This window comes from Paralichthys olivaceus, chromosome 15 (genome assembly GCF_024713975.1).
Source record: "Paralichthys olivaceus isolate ysfri-2021 chromosome 15, ASM2471397v2, whole genome shotgun sequence".
Classification (NCBI taxonomy): Eukaryota; Metazoa; Chordata; class Actinopteri; order Pleuronectiformes; family Paralichthyidae; genus Paralichthys; species Paralichthys olivaceus.
In genome coordinates, this window is record NC_091107.1 from 3542729 (window position 1) to 3566157 (window position 23429).

Here is a 23429-nt window from a genome sequence, read left to right on the forward strand (position 1 = left end):
GTAGAGGTCGTACTGTTTAATTGACCCTCATTTTACTCAAACACCATCAAATTGATTCCGTCTCCGAGCTCGTTGCTCCCTGGCTGCAAGTTTAAAAATCTTATGTGAAGGTGACCCTCACAAAAACAGAGCTCAACATCTTTGTGCATGTGATGAAGCTTCAACATTTTTTATTTTGACTTGGTGATATTTCTTTCTTTTTGGTTTAATGAAAGAAACATGGCTCCAGCTCGAACTCCAAAAATACACAAGGGTTCCTTTTGTGTTTCTTTCTGATATTAAGAGACATGAATAAGAAAAAAAATCTCACTTTATGCACTGAAATGAAATTTCATCATCTAAAACCACACTGGTCTTTATAAAAAATGAATGATGTGGAAGAGTTGTTTGATTTTCCTTTCAATCATCCGTCCTGCTGAGCAAATAGATTTTAGTTTGTGTATGTGGTGCGATCTTAAAAAGGCGTCTCCTGTAGGGAGATCTTCACAAGAGTTCTTGATGCATGGAGTGAAGACATTAGCTTTCAAGACTCGTGGAAGTTATAATGACTCGTCATGTTTCATCCTTCACTTTGAATTTGGTTTATGTTTACTTACAGATTATCATGAGAGCACAGACAGAAGCAGAATCTTTTAAATACACCAGTCTGATATGATGTGGAGAAAGCAGGAGGCCTAGCAAAGAAAAAAAGCAAAGTAGCAGAAGTATAAAACAGAATTACACTTTTATTCATAACACTTTCTCGTGTTTTTCGTTTATATAGCAGCTGTGAAATTCTTGCTTCCTTGCCTCATTTTGCGTTTCCTCCTCAGTGGTGGGAGATGCTAAAGACATAGACTGGTATGCGCCCAGCGGGGAGAAGATCCTTCCCAACAGGCCAGACATCTTTGTGAGCCGCAGCGATGAATCCATGTCCACCCTCACCATATACCACGCCAACGTGGACAGCGCTGGCATCTACAAGTGTGTGGCGAAGAACGGGGACAAGGAGGCCCAGGCCACCGTGCAAGTGAAGATCTTCCGTAAGTGTTAAAGAGTTTTTATCTTCACACGAGAATCTAATCAGCGTTATAACAAGGTCTGCGTGAACCCGACCAGACAACACGACCGAAACAAAAAGCCGTCAGTCAAAGAAAAATCCACTTCACCACATTCTGAACAAGAATGGATTAACTCAGACGCAGGAGTGACATTGATCACCGTCACTTTCCTGAAGCAAAGATAAATAATAATAGTTTTTAATCTGATATTTAAAAACATGAAAAACAGATTTTTTCATATATTTTGTGGAGATAGAGGAATAAAACCTGAGGGTATACAGTTCTAAATAAAGGGCTTTATTCCGCTGTGGTGGCTGCTGCTTGGGATCGACTAATCGTTTTATTAACCACGTGTTAATTAGATTTAAAATATGACCAGATACGGAGAGGTAAGTATAATGCCTCCTGCATTTGTTATTAAATGATCTTGGGGGTATTTTTTGATCAGGCAGTTGATGGTATACAAAGAAAAAAGGATAAAACTCGTTCCCTCTGTTCTGCACACGGTCACAGCTAGAAATTATATCCGTTATTATACGAAATGATTTTGCCGGATTAACTTGTCGGTAATGTAATTCCCATCTGTTATGTTCACTGGACACATTTTATAATATAAAATATTTGATTTCCACTTGTTTGGCACAGTCATCAGATTAAATAAAGTTTAATATTGTAGCTTTAAGTTAGGAATAGTCGGCATCAATGCCAGATATTAACCTTCAGCCGACAAAATCATGTTCAACTCTCCAAACAGTTCATTAAAAACACTAAACACATCTCAGCTCCGACAAATGAAAGTGTCTCTGCTGCTGTTGTCAATGTGAACGAGTCTTTGAACTGTCTTTACCTTGTCTACCTTCCCACGCCATCTGTGATTACATAAAGACTCAACCATCCAAACATTTATTAGCAAAGCAGAAGCCCCAGCATATGGTGCCTCGTTATGGTGCTAATCAACTGTAAGATTTTTTTTTTTCTCCCATGCAATATAAATATGCCACATGAGAGTTTGCAGCTCAGAAGTGTCGGGCTGAACATCAAGATACATGTGTAATTATGTGTCTGTCTCATTTCCTCACAGAGAAGATCACCTTCGAGAGCGCCCCGAGCCCGCAGGAGTTCAACGACGGCGACGACGCCGAAATAGTCTGCGACGTGGTCAGTTCACCGCCGCCCACCATCATCTGGAAGCACAAGGGTTCCAAGATCCAAGTAGCCAAAGATGGTGAGCCAATAACACGCCGTCCCGTCCCGTCCCATCCCAACCCAACCCCCTGAGCCGTCAGCTTTCCTTCTCGCCGTCTGCCAAGGCAATACTCTCCAATCAATTAGCTGTACTCTTCCTCCTCTTCTCCTCCTCTGCCTCTTTGAACAAACTAATGCATTGTCAGCAAGGAGGGAGTGTGAGACCTCATGGATGATGCATGAAAGAGGAGAACAAGTTCTCTCCAAAATAAAAAGAGAGAGAGAACTGCTCCTGAGGCTGAAATAATCCAGAAAGGAGAAAAAGGAAGAGAATCGCTAACAGTCCTCGGGAATAAGTTTGCCCAAACTTTAACTAGCAAGAAAAAGAACAGATGTAATCTGGACCTGCCAGGTTATGCTGGGCAGCTTTTCAAAATCTCTTTTTAATTCTTAAAGGAGAGATTTGATGCTTTTTCAGCTTTTCTTTCCTACGGTGTGTTTTATAGTTTTTTTTTGTCAATGTAAAAGTTCTGCAAAGTTGCAAAACCCGAAGTCTGCTCGAAAGGGAGCTCAACAAACAAACAAACAAACAAACAAACAAACAAACAAACAAATGCCTCTCAAACCATAACCTCCTCTGCACATGTAATCATTTATTTTAACACGTGCAGACACATGCATGTTGTTGGGTGTGGCCTATTTAAAAACCTCTCTGCATTTTTGGTTTAAAGCAAGTTTTGTAAAAAAAAAAAAAAAAAGGTTGGACAGACGTGATCAGCTTCAATGAGAGCGTGTCGTGGATTCCTGTGGTGAGTCACTGTCACAGAGGAATGAAGCACCGGATCCCAGAGCATCAAAAGGTCCATAGAAACTTCTCTGCATTATAATCCTTTTCTTCACTGTTTATTCTTATGTTCTACACGATCCCAGCTTTGCCAGTAAACACACGCTTCAGAGCGAAGGAGCGTGACACAGAACTGAGGTATTTAACTCTGCTGTGACGCTTTTTAAACATTGTGACTATGCGACTAAACACGGCAGCGGCGGCGCTGCACGAGTGAAGTGACAGGTTTACGTGGACGGTTTTGTCTGCTGCTGCGAAACTGAGCCGACTGCATCCGCCGACCGCCGAACCAATAACAAACTTCTCAGCCTGCGTCGCCTCTGCCAATCAGATGAGAGGCAACATAAACGCTGCAGTAAACGTGTTCATGTGCAGTTTATGTAAATAATTTCCTCCGGCAGCCAGTGTGTGTTTTGGAAGAGCGTTGACGAGGCTGCTCCAGAGCAGCTCTGCCCCCGAGAGTTCAGCTAAAACTTCATTCTGATATGTGTTGAAATGAAGCGGGAGACTGTGTTTTGTTTTACACTTGGACCGGGCCTATTTTAACCTTTCGGTAACCCCTCCCTCGGTGACCGCTGGAGAGCTCGGAGTCACCACAGTGTTGTCCTAAGGCAGCTTTTATTCCTGGACTCTGGTCAAGGAATGTGTTTTTCACTGGAAAAACCACTAAATGCAACCGACACTGCAAACTGAAAGCGTCTTATGTAATTTTTCTCAGCGCAGCAGTTGACCCTAACCACACGCTGCATGTTTCAGTGTCAAAACCACCCACCCAAACTCTGTCATTGTTTTATGGGTCAGTGTAGCATGTGCTCGAATGCAGAATCTAGTTTTCTACTTAAATACCACTCGAGGCCCTCGGAGGTTTAACTTAAAATACTTTAACGCCACTTTTTACACCAGCTGAATAATTTAGTTCACAGTTCTGTTCATGAAGGATTTTGCACTTTGTATGTGACAGGAAGCAGGAAATAAATGAGAACATGTTTTGAGAGTTTCAAAAATAATAATTCAAAAGAAGAAGCATCCAATGTTCAAAAACCTTCAAAACTTCATTAAACTGCAGAACTGGCAGCAGAATGTGTGAGTAGAGACAGAACTCGTGATGCTCACTGATTCTTTAACACACTTTAAACAGCAGTTACATGTCAGAGACACTTATTTCAACTATTTTTATTGTTTCTAATCTATTAACTGTAAAAGAAACAAACATGTAATCAGATGTAAAGAGTAAAGTATTTCTTTCTGAAGTTTAATGGGCATGTGAATGTATAAATGAGCAAAAATTTAAATACCACAGGAAAGTGCAAGTCCCCCCTGAAAATTGTGTTTAGGTCGTTTAGACGGAATTGTCTGTGCAATAAAGTGATGCAGGGAATAAAATGTTCATTATCCCAAGCCCACGTCGTTTCCAGCGCTCAGTATACAATTATGTGCATCAAGTGATTTTATAGCACACAGACTTAGAAACATCTTATGTCCCCTCACTCGCATGAAAATGAAACCGGCAGCATCGTACCGCTGCAAAAGTGAGTCCTTCTCCCTGAAGCTGGCCTGTGAAAGTTATATTTTACGCGTGCGTCCTAATTAGACACATTTTGCACATGTAAGGAACAAACAACAGAAATGACTTATTTACTTTTCTGAAGGATTTTTGAAATGAGGTCAGAACCCTGGTATTTGAATAAATGCTAAAAGCTGGTTTCAGCTCGCCCTGTGCATTTAATTGCCGGTTTAATTAGAGGTGCGACACGTTTGTCAGACTATGATCGTGTGAAACGCAGCAAAAATACGTGTCAGGCAGGGCAGAGCTCTCGGCACCCTTTTAACCACAGGCCTCATTAGTGGGCATAATTGGGACTTTATAATCCGGCTTCAATTTCCTGTCTGAGCGTTAACGAGTCCAGTTCATTTCAATTTTGGGCCCAAAACAAAACAGGACACAGGCGAGGAGACTACGAGCACTCAAAGTGGTTTTATTACAACTTGTGAGAGAAGTGTTGGGGCGAGGCAGACTGGAGCTCAGCTGTGGCTTCGTTCCACAGGACTGAATGAAACAGGTTGAAATACTGCGGCGGCTTGTGGCGTTGATAAGGAGGTGAGGTGTGCAGGCGAGGAGCTGCGTTCACAAAACCACGCCCGGCGGGACAGACGCACAAATTGAGGACAAATGTGACACAACACCAGGGAGGGAACACAGCAGAGACACGGGAGGGAAATTCAAGAGGAAGCTCCCGAACCATAACGATGGGTCTTAAAGTTTAAGAGGACGGCATTCAAGCAAAACATCATACAAAATTCAACCTTTAAGTAAAAATACTTTTTGGCTTCTTAGATTTTCTTACACAATATTAAAGAATCACAATTCTGTTTTTGGAATACCATCCTAAATTTATTTTGATGGGGCTTCTAGCAAAAGCAAAAAACCTATAGAAATTGGACACGGTACGTTTTATTCTAAACCCGTACACGTCGCTTTGATGATATAACTTAGTCTTTTTTTTTTGCTGTCTGTGTTTTAGTTCGCTTCAAGATCATGGACAACGGCCACCTGCAGATCCGCAGCATCAAGAAGACGGATGAGGGCATGTACACCTGTGAGGCCCGGGTCATGACCAGGGGAGAAATTGACTTCAGGATGATCAAGGTCGTCATTAATGGTGAGCGCCACCCGCCTGTCAGCTTCTGTTCATGCCTCCGCGGCGGCGACAGCCAGTGACCGGAGGCATTATGTCTCTGGGTTAACTGTCCTATACGTCACATTCCCATGAACACGATATCTCCAAAATGCATCGAGGGGATTTTAAACTTGCACTCGAAGATGAACTGATTCAATTGTGGCAGCTAAAAGGCAAAGATCAAAGTCACAGTGGCCTCACAAAGTAAATTTGTGATTTCTTTTGATCAGTTGTCACTAAGATTTTCAAATAATGATTAGTGGTCAAAGGTTCCAGTGACCTTATACGAAACTGCAAAAACCGATATAGAAATATGTACGTGGAGACTTCGCTGGTTTGGCGGAGACCTTCAGCCGCAGTGCAGTAATTCTAGTTTTATGTAGAACAAGTGTAAATCATGTATTTTTCATAAAAAAGACCATCAGTGGTAAATAATGGATTCGTACATAATTAGCTATGGTCATTACAGACTACAGTTTATCAATCACTGATAATAGCAAATTATTTATTTCACTTCTACAAGTGTCCACCCACTGCTTGTTCAGCTCAGCACCTGAATGCAGATGATAAAGATGAATAATGTGCACACTACTGGTTCCAAGGGTCCAGATGCTGCAGGTTTAAATCTATATATCATGAGACTCGATTAGAAATCACTGGCTATGTGTGTTAAATGTTAATCTAATGTGAATCTTTATCCATGTCTCTGTTTCAGTGCTCCCCACCATCCGGGCCAGGCAGTCAGAGGTCAACGCTACGGCTGACATCGGTAGCTCGGCTCTGTTGGCTTGTGACGCTGACGGCTTCCCTGAACCCACGGTCACCTGGGCACAGTACGTCCTCCACCGCTCTAATTGACCTGTTCTGATGAGATGAAACATGAGTGGGGGGGGGTTTCTCATATCTACCCCTCAATCAGGGTGTGGAATCTTATTAACCTCACCAAAAACTTCATATTTGAAGTACAGGAAGGATTCATCAGTGAAGTACAACAGATCTTAACGAGGCGACATATTTTTGTTAGAGTCAAATCAGCCGGGTAGGATAAAGTTGCATAACAATGATGTTGAGCAATGCAGCAAAAATGATTAATGCATAAAACACAAAGTGTCGAGCTCAACATTGTATAAAGCCATACTGTACTTTGCAGGTGCTGTATGTCATGGGTCTAAAAATGGAGAGGAACTTTGTGTTGTGCCAAAGTACATCCTGAAAAAAAAAACATCCTGAAGTTTTTTATTTTATCCTCGAGAATTTAAAATCTACAAAGAACAAGTTCACCAAGTTACGGAACTCGCTTCATTTTTTCTAATCTGTTTTTTTGCAGGAAAGTGTTTTGCTTTTATCTGTGACACGTCTGTAAGGGTGAGGCTGTGCCCTTTAGTAACAGGATGCAGTGTGAAGCCCGTATCACATCTGAGTCACAGCACTGTGTATTAATCAGCTGGACAGTTTTAGGGAGCGTTGTTTGGTTGTTGCTGCCAAGGACGAGGCAGCGTTTTCACTGACCAAACACTCAGGCAAGGAATGGATCCATTATTTAACTGTTTTACATGACTGAACACACTGTAGAGGAAAATAAGATCCTGTAGAGTCAGTGTGAGTTTGCTGTGACACTGACGTATAATCTGAAGTGTTTGCACAGAGAATGATGCGGTCATGTTAAAAAAGGAGAAACAGAAACTAGCGATTTGAAACAAAATGAAATGAAGGGATTTTTTAAAAAAATCACTCGCAGGCGTATTGATTTTCATCCAGTTAAGAGCTTGTTCTCAGTTCAGTCTCTGCGTGTCCCATTATTTCAAGGTAGCACCTTCAAATACCTTCATATTATTTGAAGGTAGCACCTTCAAATAATGGGGCTCACGCAGGTTGAAAAGGCTGTTATGTGCTGAAAGACTTCTTTTTAAAACTCACACACAATGGCTGGCTGGTTTTTATTGTATTCATTAAAACGTATGCAAATCGGGTTGTTCTCGACAAGCCCTCTCTGAAAGAACAACCCAACACCGACTGGAAGTGCAAATTGCATGTTTCAGGTTTACTTCTAATCCACCACGGCTGGCGGCGTCTGTGTCTGTTTATAAATTGGCTCCTCTGATCAAGTCTGAGATAAAACAACGTAAACTCTCTGTGGTGCTGCCGCCTGCGTCTCACAGCCTCTCTGACCAGGCTGTTTGTGGAAAGTGATTGCGGTCCCTTTAGGAGGATTGCACATGCACAACATAAATTACAGGGAGTTGGTGTCTGGTAGTGTTTGAAAATATGGCATGAATATGAATTTGCACGGTCTTGTCTACAAATTGTTGTGTGGGAGAAATGATGAGATTTACTTGCATTTGCATTTGCACGACTGTAACAAGAGGAAAAACCCTTTGATGAGTTCAGTTAGGCAGGTTCACTCTCTGCAAATGCTAATATTGAGTTGTTACCACGTAGAGCTGCAACGCGTGAAGTGAATCTGCACCTCGCCGCTGTAGCTTCTGGTAAATTGAATCTGGTGAACCTCGTTTGTGTTAAAAACAGATTTACTTTTGAAACTGGGGGATAAAGAATTTAGAATCGCAATGTAGCAGGTGTTGACAGAAATTAATCAACTAACAATTGTGTTTCTTTGGATATTTACACACTGCGGAGGATTATACTAGTTTAGACTTTCCATAAACGTGAGTGGAACAATGAGGGTCAGGGTTTCAAAGCATTGTATTTGTCTTAATACAGTAATAGATCCTTAATATTTATATGATATAACTAAACTTGATATTTGAACTAAATCTCACACGTTCAATTGGAATTTTCAAACATCTGTTAACGTAAGAATCAAAGATACCATCAAAAATACATTTGTGCAAACACATAAATGATGGTTCAAGCTATTGAATGCTGTTTTAATTAAAAAAAAATAATAATTCAACCATAACCATGTTGTCAGGTTCTCGCTTCTTTCTCTAGCAGATGGAGTTTGGCAGAGCGGAGACACGAGCTCCCTTTAAAATAAACCATCGCCAAGTCGGTTTCTGGCCTTTTTACAAGTTACTGAACATTAATTAGCTGAAGGTGATATCGTCTGGCACAAAATCCAAGAGTCAGCAAAGGCTGGAAATGAGGAGCATGCTGGATTTTCTAAATTGCCTTTTGGCTAAAAAGAGAAAAAAGGGGGAACGAGGAGAGATATATGTTTTGTTTACGGGCACCGAAGGTTAAAAAATCGTTTTTTATGTATTCGACCGACCTGGATCTAAATTCAAAAATGGAGCCGGCTCTCAGCCCTCAACGGTAAATAAAACCCCCAAAATATCTCTGTTCTCTCCTTCTAGGGAATACATTGTGACTCGACACAACTCTGATAATTGATTTTCCATTAGCTGGTGTAGAACATCTCAAGAAACTTTATTCAGAGTGAACAGGGGAACATTTTTTTCCTCGTACAGCAGTTTCATATTCAAGACACATCACTCACCACTGTCGCGCGGCGGCTCCTCTGCAGATGAATCTTTAAATGTGGCTGCTTGGAGTGGATAAGACTGTTGAACACTGGGATCCTGCAGCTCCTCCATTAATCAACACCTGTGTGTGATGTGGCTGTTGGGATGGAGCAAGATGCAGAAGAACTCTGTGGCCAGAAGAGAGTTAAGACGGCCTGTGTGGTTGTCGGGAGGACAGATGGGTGAAGCGGAGGAGTAAATCTCTATTTGTTCTGGTTTCCTAGTGCTGCTGACAAGGCTGTCATTCACTGTCTTCCTGCAAAATGCCTCTAAAGGGCTGCTGCTCAGGCACACACACACACAAAACTTTATTTTTAGGAGTGAAAGTGGTAAAGAAAAAAAGCACTATAACCATCATTAAATTGATGTGTGGCCTTCTTAAAGAAAATACAGGTGTGAGGTCCAAAGGAGAGCTGAGGCAAATCAAAATCTGTGGAAATGTTTGAGATGTTCTCAGGGACCAAACTTTTTCCTGGTCGTCCTCGCTCTCCTCCCGAGATAAAACTAGATCATTGTCGGTGAGAGATGTGTGATCGAGCCCTCAAGTTCCCAAATGCATCTGATCTGAGCTCCGCCGTGTCTTAGTCACTCTTTTTGATTATTTTCTATTTTCTCCCTCCCTCCGCTACAGCAACAACGTCGTCCTTGAAACGGGTGATAAGTACAGCCTGAACGAGGACGGCTCAGAATTGGAAATAAAAGATGTCACGAAAGTGGATGAAGGAGAATACACTTGCATCGCCAAGAACAAGGCGGGAGAGAAGGCAGAGGAAGTCAGCCTCAACGTGTTTGGTAAGAGAATATTTCTGACATTATTCCGTCAACTCTTTTTCTCTCCCTGGCCTTTTGTTTTTCTACTTATTGACATTTGCTGGACACTCGTCTGCAGCTTCTCCAGTGGCTGGTCGCAGGGTAATGCAGCGTGAATGTACAGTTTAAAGGATAGCATGTCCTATTGGAAAGTAATTAAGCCGGCCCTTAGGACGTTCAGAGATATCACACTAGACTTCCTCTTGATGAGGACATTTGCATTGCAGCTCTGTTACAGTCTGTGTCGGCGGGGAATTAAACCCTCGACACTCTCATGAATTTAACAAAGTGAAAAAGGTGTTGAAACCTGCACTAATCTCACGTTTGTGTATAAACAATGGATGAAATGGTCGTGTATGTGAAAAGGTGTCACAGATAATTTATCAGCCAACGTTTGCAGCAGATCTGCGTTTTTTTTTTTTTTTGGCTGTTTCAGCTTTTATTTTGATTTATGACCCACAAACTGGCCTCTGTCTGAAAAATCAGTAATTTGAAGAATTAACTTGGCGAGCTCCGAACATCAGGGACACCACGTTAGCAGCTAGCTGTTAAAGAAAGCTAAAGCTTTAACGGGTTCACGCCTCGTTTCCACATAGAATATTGCGTTAAGACGCTGGTTAGACAAGAAATAAAAAATAAATTAATATATTAATGAAGTCTGCCTCAGTTATCAAAAAAGAAGAAAATAATAATATAATTATTAAATGACCAGAGAACTTGGTTTGTTGCTTATTGTCTGGAGGTGTAATTTAGTTAATTGTGTCCACAGCAACCTTCTGAAGTGATAATATGCCACTTTGTAAAATGTGTGTTCACCTTTCTCCTTTGCAAAAAGCAAAAAGACAATAATTCACCTCCAGAGGACAACGCTGACATCAGATATGAGCTGCAACAAGCAAAAACCTCTGTGTTGTCATTTTCACCGAGTACTGATAAGTATAAATATGTCTTAAAAAAATATAAACATGTTTCAGTAACGCGTTGGTGTCTTTTATTCCTAGTGCAACCCAAGATCACCTACTTGAACAACCAGACTGCCTCAGAGTTTGACGAGCAAGTCACGCTGACCTGCGAGGCCTCGGGTGACCCCACACCCACCATCTCCTGGAGTTTTCAGAACCGGGTGTTCACCGAAGGAGAGCAGGTACAGATTCCTCTTCTTTTAACTGAGATTATGACTTTTATATAACGACATGCCACTTAGTCAAACTAGACGAAACTTCCTGTTGTTATGTGGAAGCTATTGGGGCGTAACGACCCTCTGCTGAGTCTTGGCTGGGATTTGAAATCCTCTTAACATCATTAAATAACAGCAGAATTTCTTCAATCAAGCATCTAAAGGGGGGGGACAGACCCTTTAGATATAAAGGTCCAGGTGCCCTTTACCACCAGCACACTGCAGAGAGGAGTACATGTTTTAATTCATGTTATACATTTATGCAAGAACTTTCAAGTAGTCTGTGCAGCTTTCTTTGATGACGAAAGTCTAATACAAAGTAATTTTGAAAGCGTTTTTTTAAAATATAATTCTAAAGGTTCAGCGTGAATGAATTCATACAGCTCCGTTCTAGGAACAGTGCCATGAAATAATTTATGTTGCTGTTTGGCACTATCTGCACTAAATTGAATTGAATGCAGAGTAAACAAGAGAAACAGACAGTGACAACCGACTGTGCTCGAGTCTAACCGATATGGATTTTTTGGGGCTAATGCTGATACCGATATTTTAATAAGTCAAACACTTCAGATAACGATATATCAGCAGATGTACATATGAAAACAAATGATGTCTAAGATGCCGTTATCGAACCCTCGTAAGAAATAAATTACAAACACAACCAAGATGTGAACATAAATGCACATTATCGGTGCAGTGCAGATAAAACAGATACGACGTGCGCGACAATTTATCCAACTTATGAATCGTGAAGCTTTAAAATGTAGGTTCATGACAAACCTCGTCTCAATTATCTTTTATTCCAGAAAATCGGGGTTTGACTTCAATCCATCACAGAGCTAATGCATCTTCTCATTTCGACATTGATGTGTCTGAACCAGATCAGTCACTTGTCCGCTCGCTTGTGTTTCTCGTTCAATCAACGAATTCATTTCAGTCGACCTTGCGTCCAACCCTGTCCCTCGTAGATCATTAATTGCCAATCAACAATAAACAGCTTACTCTGCTTTTTACTTTTCCAAACCTCGAACCTTAATTGCGCTGCCTCCTGAACGTGCCCTTCGTACAGTTTAGATTCCACCATCTCTCTGAACTTTCAACATCCTTCTCTAACACCGCCGGGGACTGCGTGAATGCTTCTGTCCCTCCTCCGTCGTGAGAGCACATGCAGCGGTTCACTCTGTTATGTTTGAATCGCGATGATAATGGCTCAGAATTCATTGAAAGTTAAGTGAGATTGAGTCGAAACTGTGAAAATGATTTCGGTGAAACTGGTTTAATTATTTCTGTGTAACAATCTGGAGACCATAAGTCAATCTCTGTTTCAAAATCCGACTTTTATGACCTCAATTACGATTCTCTGGCAAACTGTTGTAATAATCCGCCGTGGAGATGGGTGGACACCTTTCTCTGAGGTGGATTTAATAATTAAAGAAAAGAAAAGTAATTTTCCTAGCTAGATACGATAGGTGTGATAGATATAATAGATCCCATTGATACGATAGATAGATGCGGATAGATACAAGCTGATATGATGCAATATGATATTATGCAATACAATGGATACCATAGATATAACTCAATACAGTGCGATACAATACGATGGATGGATACGAGAGGATGTATAAAAAGATAGATCTCAGTACAAAAGAGGATTCTACATGAGATTTTTTTTTTTTTTTTGAATAGCATATTGCTACGTGAAGCCACAGAGGGTTTGCACGTCTTTGTCCTCCTCTGCAGTATCTCATGGTTTTCTCTCGGTGTCCTTCAGGAGAGCAGCAGATAACACTGGATTAGAGCTTTTAGCCATAGAACACGGGGAAAGGCTCCCGACGCGGGAGCTATGAATATCATCCTTGTGCATTTTCTCTCCGTCGCACTGGTCCCAGCATGTCGGCTGTTGCCAGCCTGAAGAGAGAATATGATCCTGAGCCCATTGTCGTGCTCTTATCAGCTCATTAAAATGGAATAATTCTGAAAAATCCATCTTAATGGTGCATTGTGTCACGTGCGTCACGTGAGCAGTAGATGGATTAGTCACCTCAGAGGGGTAATTTTCTGCTGTGAATGCAGTAAACAGTATTAAGATAATTACCTTGCTGCCTGTAGCAGGTCTGTGGATCGAGGAGGAACACTTCGCAGTGCCTCGGCTCGCAGCTAGAGTAGCTGCGGCAAGAAATGATGTATTATTATACATCTTCATATTACTTCTGATAATGAGGGAAGTTAGGTGCGAGGTATATTTCCCTTGCAGATTTTCCTTCGCCTCGAGTTATGGGCTGATCCGGAGCCTTTGGAAAATTTGCAACTAGGCCACGAGGGCACAATATGATTTGGCATTTTAATAATATGACTTTATACCTTTAAAGGCTATTTTATCTTTGACACCCTTGAATATGCCGGAGTCTTCACTGCAGTTTAAATCAGTCCCTGAAATACTCAATATCCTAATTTTTAATAGAAGTAGGTCATTGTTGTATATGAGGTAAAGCAGCTCTTTATCACTTTTAAGTGTTGAACAGGCCTCTACCTGCTGCGTCACTGAGAGGTCCATGTGGTTTCAGACAGAAATAAAACATCTAATGTTTGACTTCTTGTTTAATTTTCATTCTCAGCCACATCCTCCTTCTCTTGTGCGTTCTCTGTGGTGTGCGCTACCTCGTAATGAAATTGTGTGTGTGTGTGGGAAAATGGTTTATCCACCACGGTTGTTACGCACTGTGACAAATGATGTATGCGTGGAACACAAGGTGCACTATTCTTGGAGACGCGCAGTGTGAATGCGGTGAAAGCACCTGTCCCTGTTTGGCCCCAGAGGACAGGACGGGGCTCAGTTGCACAATATTTGGGACGTAGCGTCCTACTTCACTTCGCAGCTCCGTCCGGCTGAGACCCGAGACCGCAGTGCAATGAATTATACCTTAAAGCTGCCGCGCAAAACACGTCTAACATCAGATGTTATCACCGTAAAACTGCAACGTTAAACTAAAAAGATCGTGACCGAGATGTTTTTGAGAACGTCACTGTCTATAATGATAATAATAATCAAAATCCAAAATAAGTAACACCTAATTCTGTGGAAGTTTGGAGCAGCAGTGGCTGCTTGTCATTTATCAGCCGTGATAATATCATTCCACACGAGCCGTCAAACCACTTCTCTCAGTAAAAAACTTAAAATGAATGCCTAACTGCCAACAGCATTTCAACATCAACCCAATTAGTTATCGAGGTTCGTTTATCACCGTTAAAAGAGTTGAATGAGCTGAAATGAACTTGGAATGTGCACGAACGAGGGGAAGGTAACATTTCCAAGCGGCGGTGGTGGCACGGTCGTAACCTGACAGTGCAGCACAGTCTAATGCGGCGTGGTGAAGCTCGGTGTTGTGCCAAAACTTGTAATGCGTGAAAAAAAGTGTTTCTCCTGGCGGCGTGTCTCCAACCTCAGTTTGATGCCAGGAAAAAAAATAAATAAAAAAAGGAACATAATGGCTTTGCCGCGGTAAACATTTCACAGACTTACAAAGAATGACAGTGGAGTCTAAGTAGTTTGCTCCAGGCATGTTAGCGACACTAGTTTCACACTCTTTTGATTTTGAAAGACCTCAAGGCCAGAATAGGACAAACATCCCATTTTTAGGTTCCATGAATAATAAATTCATCACTGTGGGTTTTTTTTTTTTTTGGATGCAAACCGAGTGACTCACTCAGGAGAATTATCAGAAGGGGATAAAATTTAATGGTTTGTTCCATTAACTGTGTAATTCATCACTGTCAATCAGTGGAAGCGCTCACACAGCACAGTCGTGGCTGCAGGTTACTGAATCTGATGCTCCTCCTGCAGAAAACCAGGACTCGCTCCCGTTCTCGTGTTCGCATCTGTCACCGAGTCATCATCCCGCTCGTCTCCATCCATCACTGTCTCATTCATTTTGATTTAATGCTGCCGTAATCTAAAAATCCCGCTGATCGTTTTGATGCTCGCTGTCACTAATTTTAATCGCGTCGTCGTTCCATCATCGATGCGTTTCGTGTTTTCTGCTGTCGTCCGTCCTCCATTCTGCCCCCGCATCACACCATCCAGAAATATAAAATCATAATGACGTGCGACAGGACAGGACACTGCTAAAAAGTAAAGTGAATAAGTCACTGTGTCGTCTCTCGACACAGGATTTTAAGTGTGAAGCTATTTTGATGCTCAGTTTCATAGCGTAAACTTTTATTAAATATGTACAAATGAACAAACATAAACGAGTTAATGAAAACACTGCCATGATGATGTGGGGTCAGATAAGAAAATCAGAAGTCTCAAGATTGGGGTAATTGCTTCAATTTTAATTAGTGTTAAAGTTCTCTGTTTTCCTCAGTGTGCTTCTAATTCTCTCTCGATATAAAAACATTAATTAATAATTACAGACTTTTCTGACCTGTTCTGTAAATATATCTCACGGCAGCATCAGAAATCTCGACCTCGCCGTGACAGGGAGAAAAACCTCAAACTCCATGATGTCACATTTTAATATTGTTTGCTTTTAACACTTTAACACAGTAGTATAATTTATTCATGACAGAACATATTAATACTTTAAACAAATACAACATGTTGGTATAAATAATTCAGATGTGTCCGATGAGAACCGGTTGAAATCTTCCTCAGTCGTATTATTATTATTGCTTCATTTCGACCTGACAGTTTCAGAATCCATCACTTTGAACAGTGAGTGGCTCTCAGACAGTCTCAGGAGTTGCCATCAGAGTTCCTGCCTGATAACATGATGTAAATTCAGCTTCTTCACCGCGGGCGCCGCCATGGTCACACGATAAGCTGCTACGGTGGCGAGGTGGAAAATTTGTGAACCACCAAGAACTCGGTGTCGGTACCCTCGCTCTCCCTGCTTCTGCCCCCCACCCCCCGTAGAAAAAAAAACTGCTCACTGTCTAAAGGCGGCTTCACATCTGCATTACTGTTTATTTCTTTAACAATACACGACTTAAACCTGACTGTGATGGATCACCTCATTCACTGGACGTTTCTAAATCAGAGCAACTTGATTTTTTCTATAATTGAAAACATATGCAAAACAAAAACTAGCTGATAACCAGAAAATTGCTTTCTGATATTATTATTAATTATTATTATTATTATTCTTGATGTGTCCTGGAGAGTGAAGAGCAGCAATGTAGTGAATATGTCTCTGTAGTTATAAAACCTTCAGATTGTCTGGTGTGGTCTGTGAGAAATGAATCCGGAGTGTGGGTCCTTGACAACAGCTCACTCTGCTGCACTGTGTTGCTCTTTGTCTTTGCTTCCTCCATCTTTGTCCCTTCTAGGATTCTTGGACGCGACCAGACAAATATGAGGTACGGCTACTAGCTACCGTAGCCTGACTCTAGTTATAGCACAAGTAGACCACCTTTGTTTTTTTGTTTTTTTTGACTGCAGAGCAGAAGTGTTGTCATTCCGCCCACATCTAACGTGCACCGCATTTACATGTGCGCTAAACCTGTCCCCCATTAGACGCGTAGTACAGTACATTAAATCCGTTTAGTTCCAGCACACATTTAAGCTTATGCCCTATTTACTTGTCCCTGTTTCCTGACACGCAGAGACAGTATCTCACAGAAGATCTCAGGCCTTGTAACGTGCTGTTATTTCCCGCAGCATGGTCTGGTTACTTCTCCGACTTTACCTGATTTAGGGAAGAAGTAAATTCCTGCTGCGTTGGTTTGTGGGTAGATCAACGTCTCTACGAGTTCACACAGAAAACACTGTCTGCTCTGCTGTGGGCCAGCGATGCCTCTAACTCACCGAGCTCTACTAAATCTTAACAGAGTGGTTTTCAGTGGTGTCGCCTGATTCGGAGGCTGCATGTTTGTTCAACAGTCAAAAACTCCTGGAGCCTCATTTATAAACAGCTCTGTGGAATAAAGCCGAGCAGATTTATTCGTCCATTTTCTACCTCCAACACAGTTTAAGTAATTTAAAATCTTTTTTTTTTTCAATCTGATGTACAAGTTTCTCAGGAACAATGATTAGAAAAGTGTATTATAAATGTTAAAACTCTTTTATTCATGAGGTCTCTGCTCTGGTGTTTGACTGGAAGGAAACGTGCAAACTCTTTACCCGACACAAAATAAAACTCGCTGTCTGTGAACAGAACTGACAAGGAATATAACACTCTAACGTCACTTCACTTCACTCACTGTCTCACACGTGATAATGGAGGAATTACTTCTTCTAACTTGTGTTTCTCTAAAAATACCCAACTGTTTTAATCAGTGCAACAAACGATGAAGTGATGCGGTGATTGAATTACCACTTTTGTAGTGGATTTCAAAATTTGCATCCCAGCGTGTGACCAGTGTTACTTCACACATCTGGGTTTCAAGTGGGGCAATTTACTTCTGTGCAAAACGCAGCTGCAGAAAGTGTATTAATATGTGATGGTTGTGTTATTGGTGTTTTACAGCTACCAGTATATGTACAATTCCATTTAGTCTCGATTTATCTTTATCATTATTTCACGGTGGTGTTTTCTTTTCTCTATTTGTAGACAACCAGCTATTAAAAGAAGTAGAGTGTAGCTCAATATTAAATTTAGTCAGTAGAGGAGTGTGTTTGTAGTTTATGCCCTTTAACAGTTTATAGTTCCTGTAAATTCCCCTTTTTCAGGTTTCCCACGTTGGTTCCTCTTTAATGAAATACTTGTTTCTGCAGGGTGAGAGAAACAGTGTGGGAGAAAAACCTGATACAGTCGCCTGCAGATAAAACTCTTGAAAACAGGGATATTCCAAAAGCCTATTTTCTCGTGATCTGTGACCGATCTTCATGTTTTCTGCATCTGACGATCAGTCAATAGTTCTGCAGCAGCACTATAAGAAATAAAAGCCACATTAGATATCGTGTTATTGATGCAGCCCATCATAGAAAATCAGCTGCTGGTGAAGTAACCTCTAAAAAGCACAGCATTGATCAGACTAATCTATAGTCACCAATAATTTCTGCCTGGATCTGATTTTAGCTGCCAACAAGGATGAGCTAATCGAGTCGTCATGGAAAATAAAGTCTGTGTTGTGCTGAAGATAAACTAAACCTTTATGATCCGTGTTTATTCCACTGAGAAGAACACTTTCAGAAAGCCCCCCCCCCCCCCCCTCGGATCAGGGTCTGATTGTAATAACCTCAGCAGTGTTAGCGCTGCCGAGTGGTGCATTCAGGAAATACTCAAATCTCATGACCTTGCCGATACTTAAATGAGAACAAATGCTTCTATTCGGCAAAGTGTCAACACGGGGAAAATGGAAAAAACTTTGCCAGCAGCTTCTTTATCTGATAAGTGAAGACAAATAAATAAATGGTTCAATGGTATTTCTATTCAATTAATTAATTTAGTTACTGGAGCAAAACTGGAATATCACGAAGCCACTTTAAAACTTAGTAGACTTTGAGGATAAATGCTTGAAGGTGCAGTGTGTTTGAACATTTTCTGTCTTTCAGAGAGTTGACAGTACATAAACAACAGGAAAGAAGGAATTGCTTTGTATATTCATGGTTCTTTCATTAACCCTGTGGGCCTCCGAGGTTCCCTGAACATCAACACTATTCAAAGACCATTTAAATGCACTGATAACTTCGTCTGATTGTCTGATGCATACAAGAGACTCGTCCTGTTTGAGGATCCATCTTTCTAATTGGACAACTTGTTCATCACAAGCTCCATTCTACAAATAGTGGCCATTTTGAGTTATTGCTGGCTCAGCTCATTATCCTCAGCTCTGCCAGAGGACACACACAGTTATGCTTCAATTAATCTAATCATCATTTTTCCATGACAGGATAATAAAAAAAAATTAAAAAAAAGGAAAACTAAAATTATCACAGGAGATAATTTATTTTTGATCCCAGTTTAGGGATAAGTTCTTAAAGATGAAGCATCCGTTTGTTTTCCAACTGCTGTCAGTTCACAACAGAAACAATTGAACAGCTTTTTGGGGAATTTGATGTCTACATTCATGTTCCTGACTTTAATGTTCTGTTATGACAAAATACCGTCATATATCAGTATTTTAACATTTCAGTGTTAGCATGGTGATAAGACCGCCACAAAGGGCAATATCACAAAGCTGCAAGTGTGGCTGTCGACGTTTTGTTAATAACCTGTTTCGAGTAATAAGTAAATGTTGATGTCAGAACAACCTTCATGATTCGTGTCACCAAGGTGGAGCCACACACGTCTTGCACATCCTGTGTGCAATTCATTTTCCGAGATTCCTTTCTCGCCAATATATTAAAAAAAATCCAGTAAGACATTAGCGAGGCATTAGCTGTGGCTGGTGTGGGGGATAGAGATATGCTCCGAAAAAAAAAAAAAAACAGAATCCTCCCTAAAATATAAAAAAGCTATTTGCACCATCGTTGCTAAGAAAAGCTCCCCTTGTGTCAACTTTAATTAAAATGTATTGAAGCAGCGCACATGAGAGTGAACTGGTTTTTCTTCCCTGACAGACGCAGCCTGCACAGAGGCTGGCAGTCTCTGCTATGTAAATGTTGTAGAACAAAATATGAGACAACATGACGCATGTATTGACAGATTATATAACCCAGTCAGTTCTGCCCGACAAAGCAAAGCAGCTGCGACAAACAAAAAAATCATGTCCATGCTTTCCATTACTCAGAAATCACAACTGGATGATTAATAACAGATTTCGGAATCAATCGATAAATCAATCACCTTCACTTCCTCCTCTGCTGCATGTTTTTAACATTTTTCTCTATTTACCTGTGTCCTGTTTACATTCGGACATGTTGCCCACAGTGCGGCTCCTTCCTGCGTCACCGCAGCGAGACAAGATTAATGTCGCCCTTTCTAAATGTTCCCGGACACTCCCTGAGAAGTTCTGTAAACAGCAGAAATATTTCTGCCACATCTGCAGCGTCCTGCTCTGGAAAGGAGAACACACTTCACACCATAATGCTAATACAACAAATATTCAATTATTTATAAAACATAAATGCTGAAGCACCTAGAATGCCTGAAATATTGATAGAAATTTGTGGCAGCTCAGCGGAAGATATATGTCCCCTGTTGGTTTGAACCGCCGCTTGTCCAGAGGAAAGAAAAGCTGTTGCTGTATTTTTAACAGCGACAGAGTTTTTTTTTTTTTTTTGACTCTCCTCGGTGTTGATGTCTCTGCAGCATAGTTTCAGGACACCACTGCAAATAATACAAAGTAGGCTGCGTGAAAAAAATGTCACCGATAACAAAGAGGAGAGCAGAAAACAAACCACTCTGTCCTTTGGCCTCCTCTTCCTCTGTATTTTGTTACGTGAGCATTAAAGATCGAGCTCCCGCGCACGATTAAACAGGTAAACAGTGAGGTCACGGGGTGAGGTCGGGCGTCTGCTGCCCACCTGTGCAGGGAGCAGGCGGATCGCGACCTCGGCGACCCTGCTCACCTGCAAAGAAGCAGGTTGGAGCAAGAAGGCAGAGCAATAAATGCGTCCTGCGGAGGCAAAATAACGTTTTAACAAGTCATTTGTCCCCAACTGCAATTACACAGTTGAAACTTCAATCAGAGTGTGTGTAAACCTGCAGCTACACGGCCTAATGGCTGTAATCTGCAAACTGTTCTGCAGTTTATGGGTCAGGGCTGAATTTCAGCTGATTTCCAGGCTGATGCAGGGACACTGTCTCTGTTCTCGTAATGTCCATGATGCTTTTATACGTGTGAGAGACAGAAAACTTTTTTTTTTATGGCGTAAAGGTTACCGTGTGTAACTTGGCCTGACTCTAAAGGAAAGGGCTGGTGTGTTTTTCTATTCTTCTTATCATCAAAAGATCGAACACAAATACCAAAACCCCCTGTCTGGGTTTTCCAGCTCCGTGTGTCCCACTTACTTCACAATAAGAGAAATGTGGAATAACACCAGTCCTATCTTTGACTATTTCTCACAACTAAATAAACATTTTTTGCCAATTTGTGCAACAATCTCACTTTTATATTCCGTTGCTGCAGTTTCATTGTGAGCTCGTTGAAAGTGAAACTTTATCACATCCACAAAAAGTGTCCATCACATTTTTATTTTACTAAAACATAATTTCAGCTTCTTTTCCATTATTTATTTTTTTTTTTTTACCAAACCAGAAACATGATCCCATCATTTCCCCTGCAGGAAACCAACAAATATAAAAACACTCAGCTGAGGGAAAGTAGCAAGACATTGCATTTATTTCTACCAGAATGTAACAGGTTTTTTGAGTGAGAATAATTTCCTTCTCTTCTTCTTTCTTCTTCTTCTCCTCAGAGCCTTGATAGAAACATTGTGGTTCGCAGCCACGCACGGATCTCGTCCCTCACCTTGAAAAATGTGCAGTTCACGTACGCCGGCCAGTATCTCTGCACCGCCAGCAACTCCATCGGTCAGGACGACCACCACATGCACCTGGAAGTTCGCTGTAAGTCGCCTGACTCCACACTTCTGCCAACTCAGAGAACTGTCTTCGAATCAAATGTCACCGAACTCTCAAGAGACGGTAAAATTAGAATCTTTTGAACGTAGTGTGTCATCATCTTGTGATGGTCGCGGCGTTCCAGGAGACTTTCCCTTAATGTACATCAGTTGTTATTTTCTTCTTGTTTCATTTGACATCACCCTGCAACACTTGGCTTTTCTTCAGCAGTTGAAATTACCTGTGGGAAAGTACAGAGAAATCAATAGAGGTGGTGGCACAGAGCTTAACCCTTGTGCCCTCTGTTTAAACCACAATGTCGCTGCATTGCATGATGGTATCTTTCTCCCAGCGTCCACGTATGTTTATTGTGTGTACATTAGTGTGTTGTGCAGAAGATGTCACTCTTTGAGTAAGATGGACAGACCACAAAAAACATTCCGTCTTCAGGTCTTGCAACAGCTGAACAAAATTTAGATTGTTTAAATGTCCCGTTAAATCTGCTGCTTTGTGCATATGACCCATCATCCAGTAACATGACGCCCTGTGACTCCCACTGGAGACAGATCTTTTTTTCTTTTTCCGGATGTAAAGAGGATTTCAAGAGATATGAGAAAGAAGTGCATCTGAAATAGTGTAACCGAGACGACTGGAATCAAACGTCATTGGAGAGGAAAGATTTGCCACAAGCGCATATTCTGATAAAAATGAAGGGAAAGACACGGCTACAACAGAAACGAATAGGCCAACAGGGTTATTTTATCATCGAGAGAACATTTCCCATCTCATGTGAAATGAAGCAGTGTCAAATAACTGTGCAGCACAGAGGCAGCCATGCATGTGCCCGTCATCGTAAATGTTAAGAGACGGCGTCTGTCACAGGAAACGTACTCCCGGTGTAAATATCAAACTATTTGTTCCTCTGGTTCTTAACCTTTTCGCTCGCTGTGCCACAATCGTAACCTTTAATAAGAAACAACTTTTATCTTGACTCTTTGTTGTAATGTACTCATGCGGTGCAATCTAATTTTATTAAGTTATAAAGGAGATAAACACATTAAACTACTGGCAGGGGCTCTGCCACAGCACAGGCAAAGCAAGCAATCGCCTCAGGAGACGAGAGGGGACCCCCGAGAACAGATGATTACAATTAGAAACCCCCTAAATGAGGCCCCGTGCCTCTGTGTTGCTGCCAAAGGTTCGTAATTTAAGAGGTCTGGTTGAAGACTCGAACTTCTAAATGCAAGTTCACGATGTGTCCTTAAATATCAAAATATATCAAGGTCACATGAAAAGCTTGTGACATAAATAAAATACATTACATGAGCACAACAAACAAACAAGGCCACGAACACAAACAGCTCATCTCACTAAATCGTTCAAGTTCGTACAGAACAGAAACACAGTAGTCGCTCTTTTAACAGAAACCGGGCAAAACACAATAATAATTCTAGATGATTTATAATTCTTTTAAAAAGAGTGTTGTGATGATTGGGAACAGAAATATATATCTTTAAATAAGTTCTATTGTTCCATCCTGCACAATTCGCATATTAAATTAAATTCCAAGGAAACAAGGTTATTATATTTCTTCTTTCACCGTACTACTGTATTATCTTTGCGCAGTTTCCACAAAGACACCAGTCAATTGCTGCTCCGCAGTTATTTGAGATGCTGCTTTAACACATTTGATTCGCTCCTGGACAATATGCATTGGCTGCGCTCACTCTTCCTCGCAGTTACCTCTGTTTCCCGGGAT

The 23429-nt window shown here is 41.2% G+C and overlaps 1 protein-coding gene across 9 annotated transcripts in view; it reads left to right on the forward strand.

Annotated features, from left to right (window-relative positions):
* The window catches only part of ncam1a (neural cell adhesion molecule 1a), a 217837-nt gene that overhangs the window by 147372 nt on the left and 47036 nt on the right, over nt 1–23429 (forward strand). For 5 of the 9 annotated variants that reach the window (XM_020097380.2, XM_069539665.1, XM_069539667.1 and 2 more), the window contains exons 3-10: nt 813–1022; nt 2122–2265; nt 5592–5729; nt 6463–6580; nt 9864–10024; nt 11044–11186; nt 16551–16580; nt 21526–21676. In XM_020097380.2, coding sequence (XP_019952939.2) covers nt 813–1022; nt 2122–2265; nt 5592–5729; nt 6463–6580; nt 9864–10024; nt 11044–11186; nt 16551–16580; nt 21526–21676 — 1095 coding nt within the window. The remainder of the gene's footprint in view (nt 1–812; nt 1023–2121; nt 2266–5591; nt 5730–6462; nt 6581–9863; nt 10025–11043; nt 11187–16550; nt 16581–21525; nt 21677–23429) is intronic. The other 4 variants (XM_069539666.1, XM_069539668.1, XM_020097382.2 and 1 more) reach the window with 1 other exon arrangement.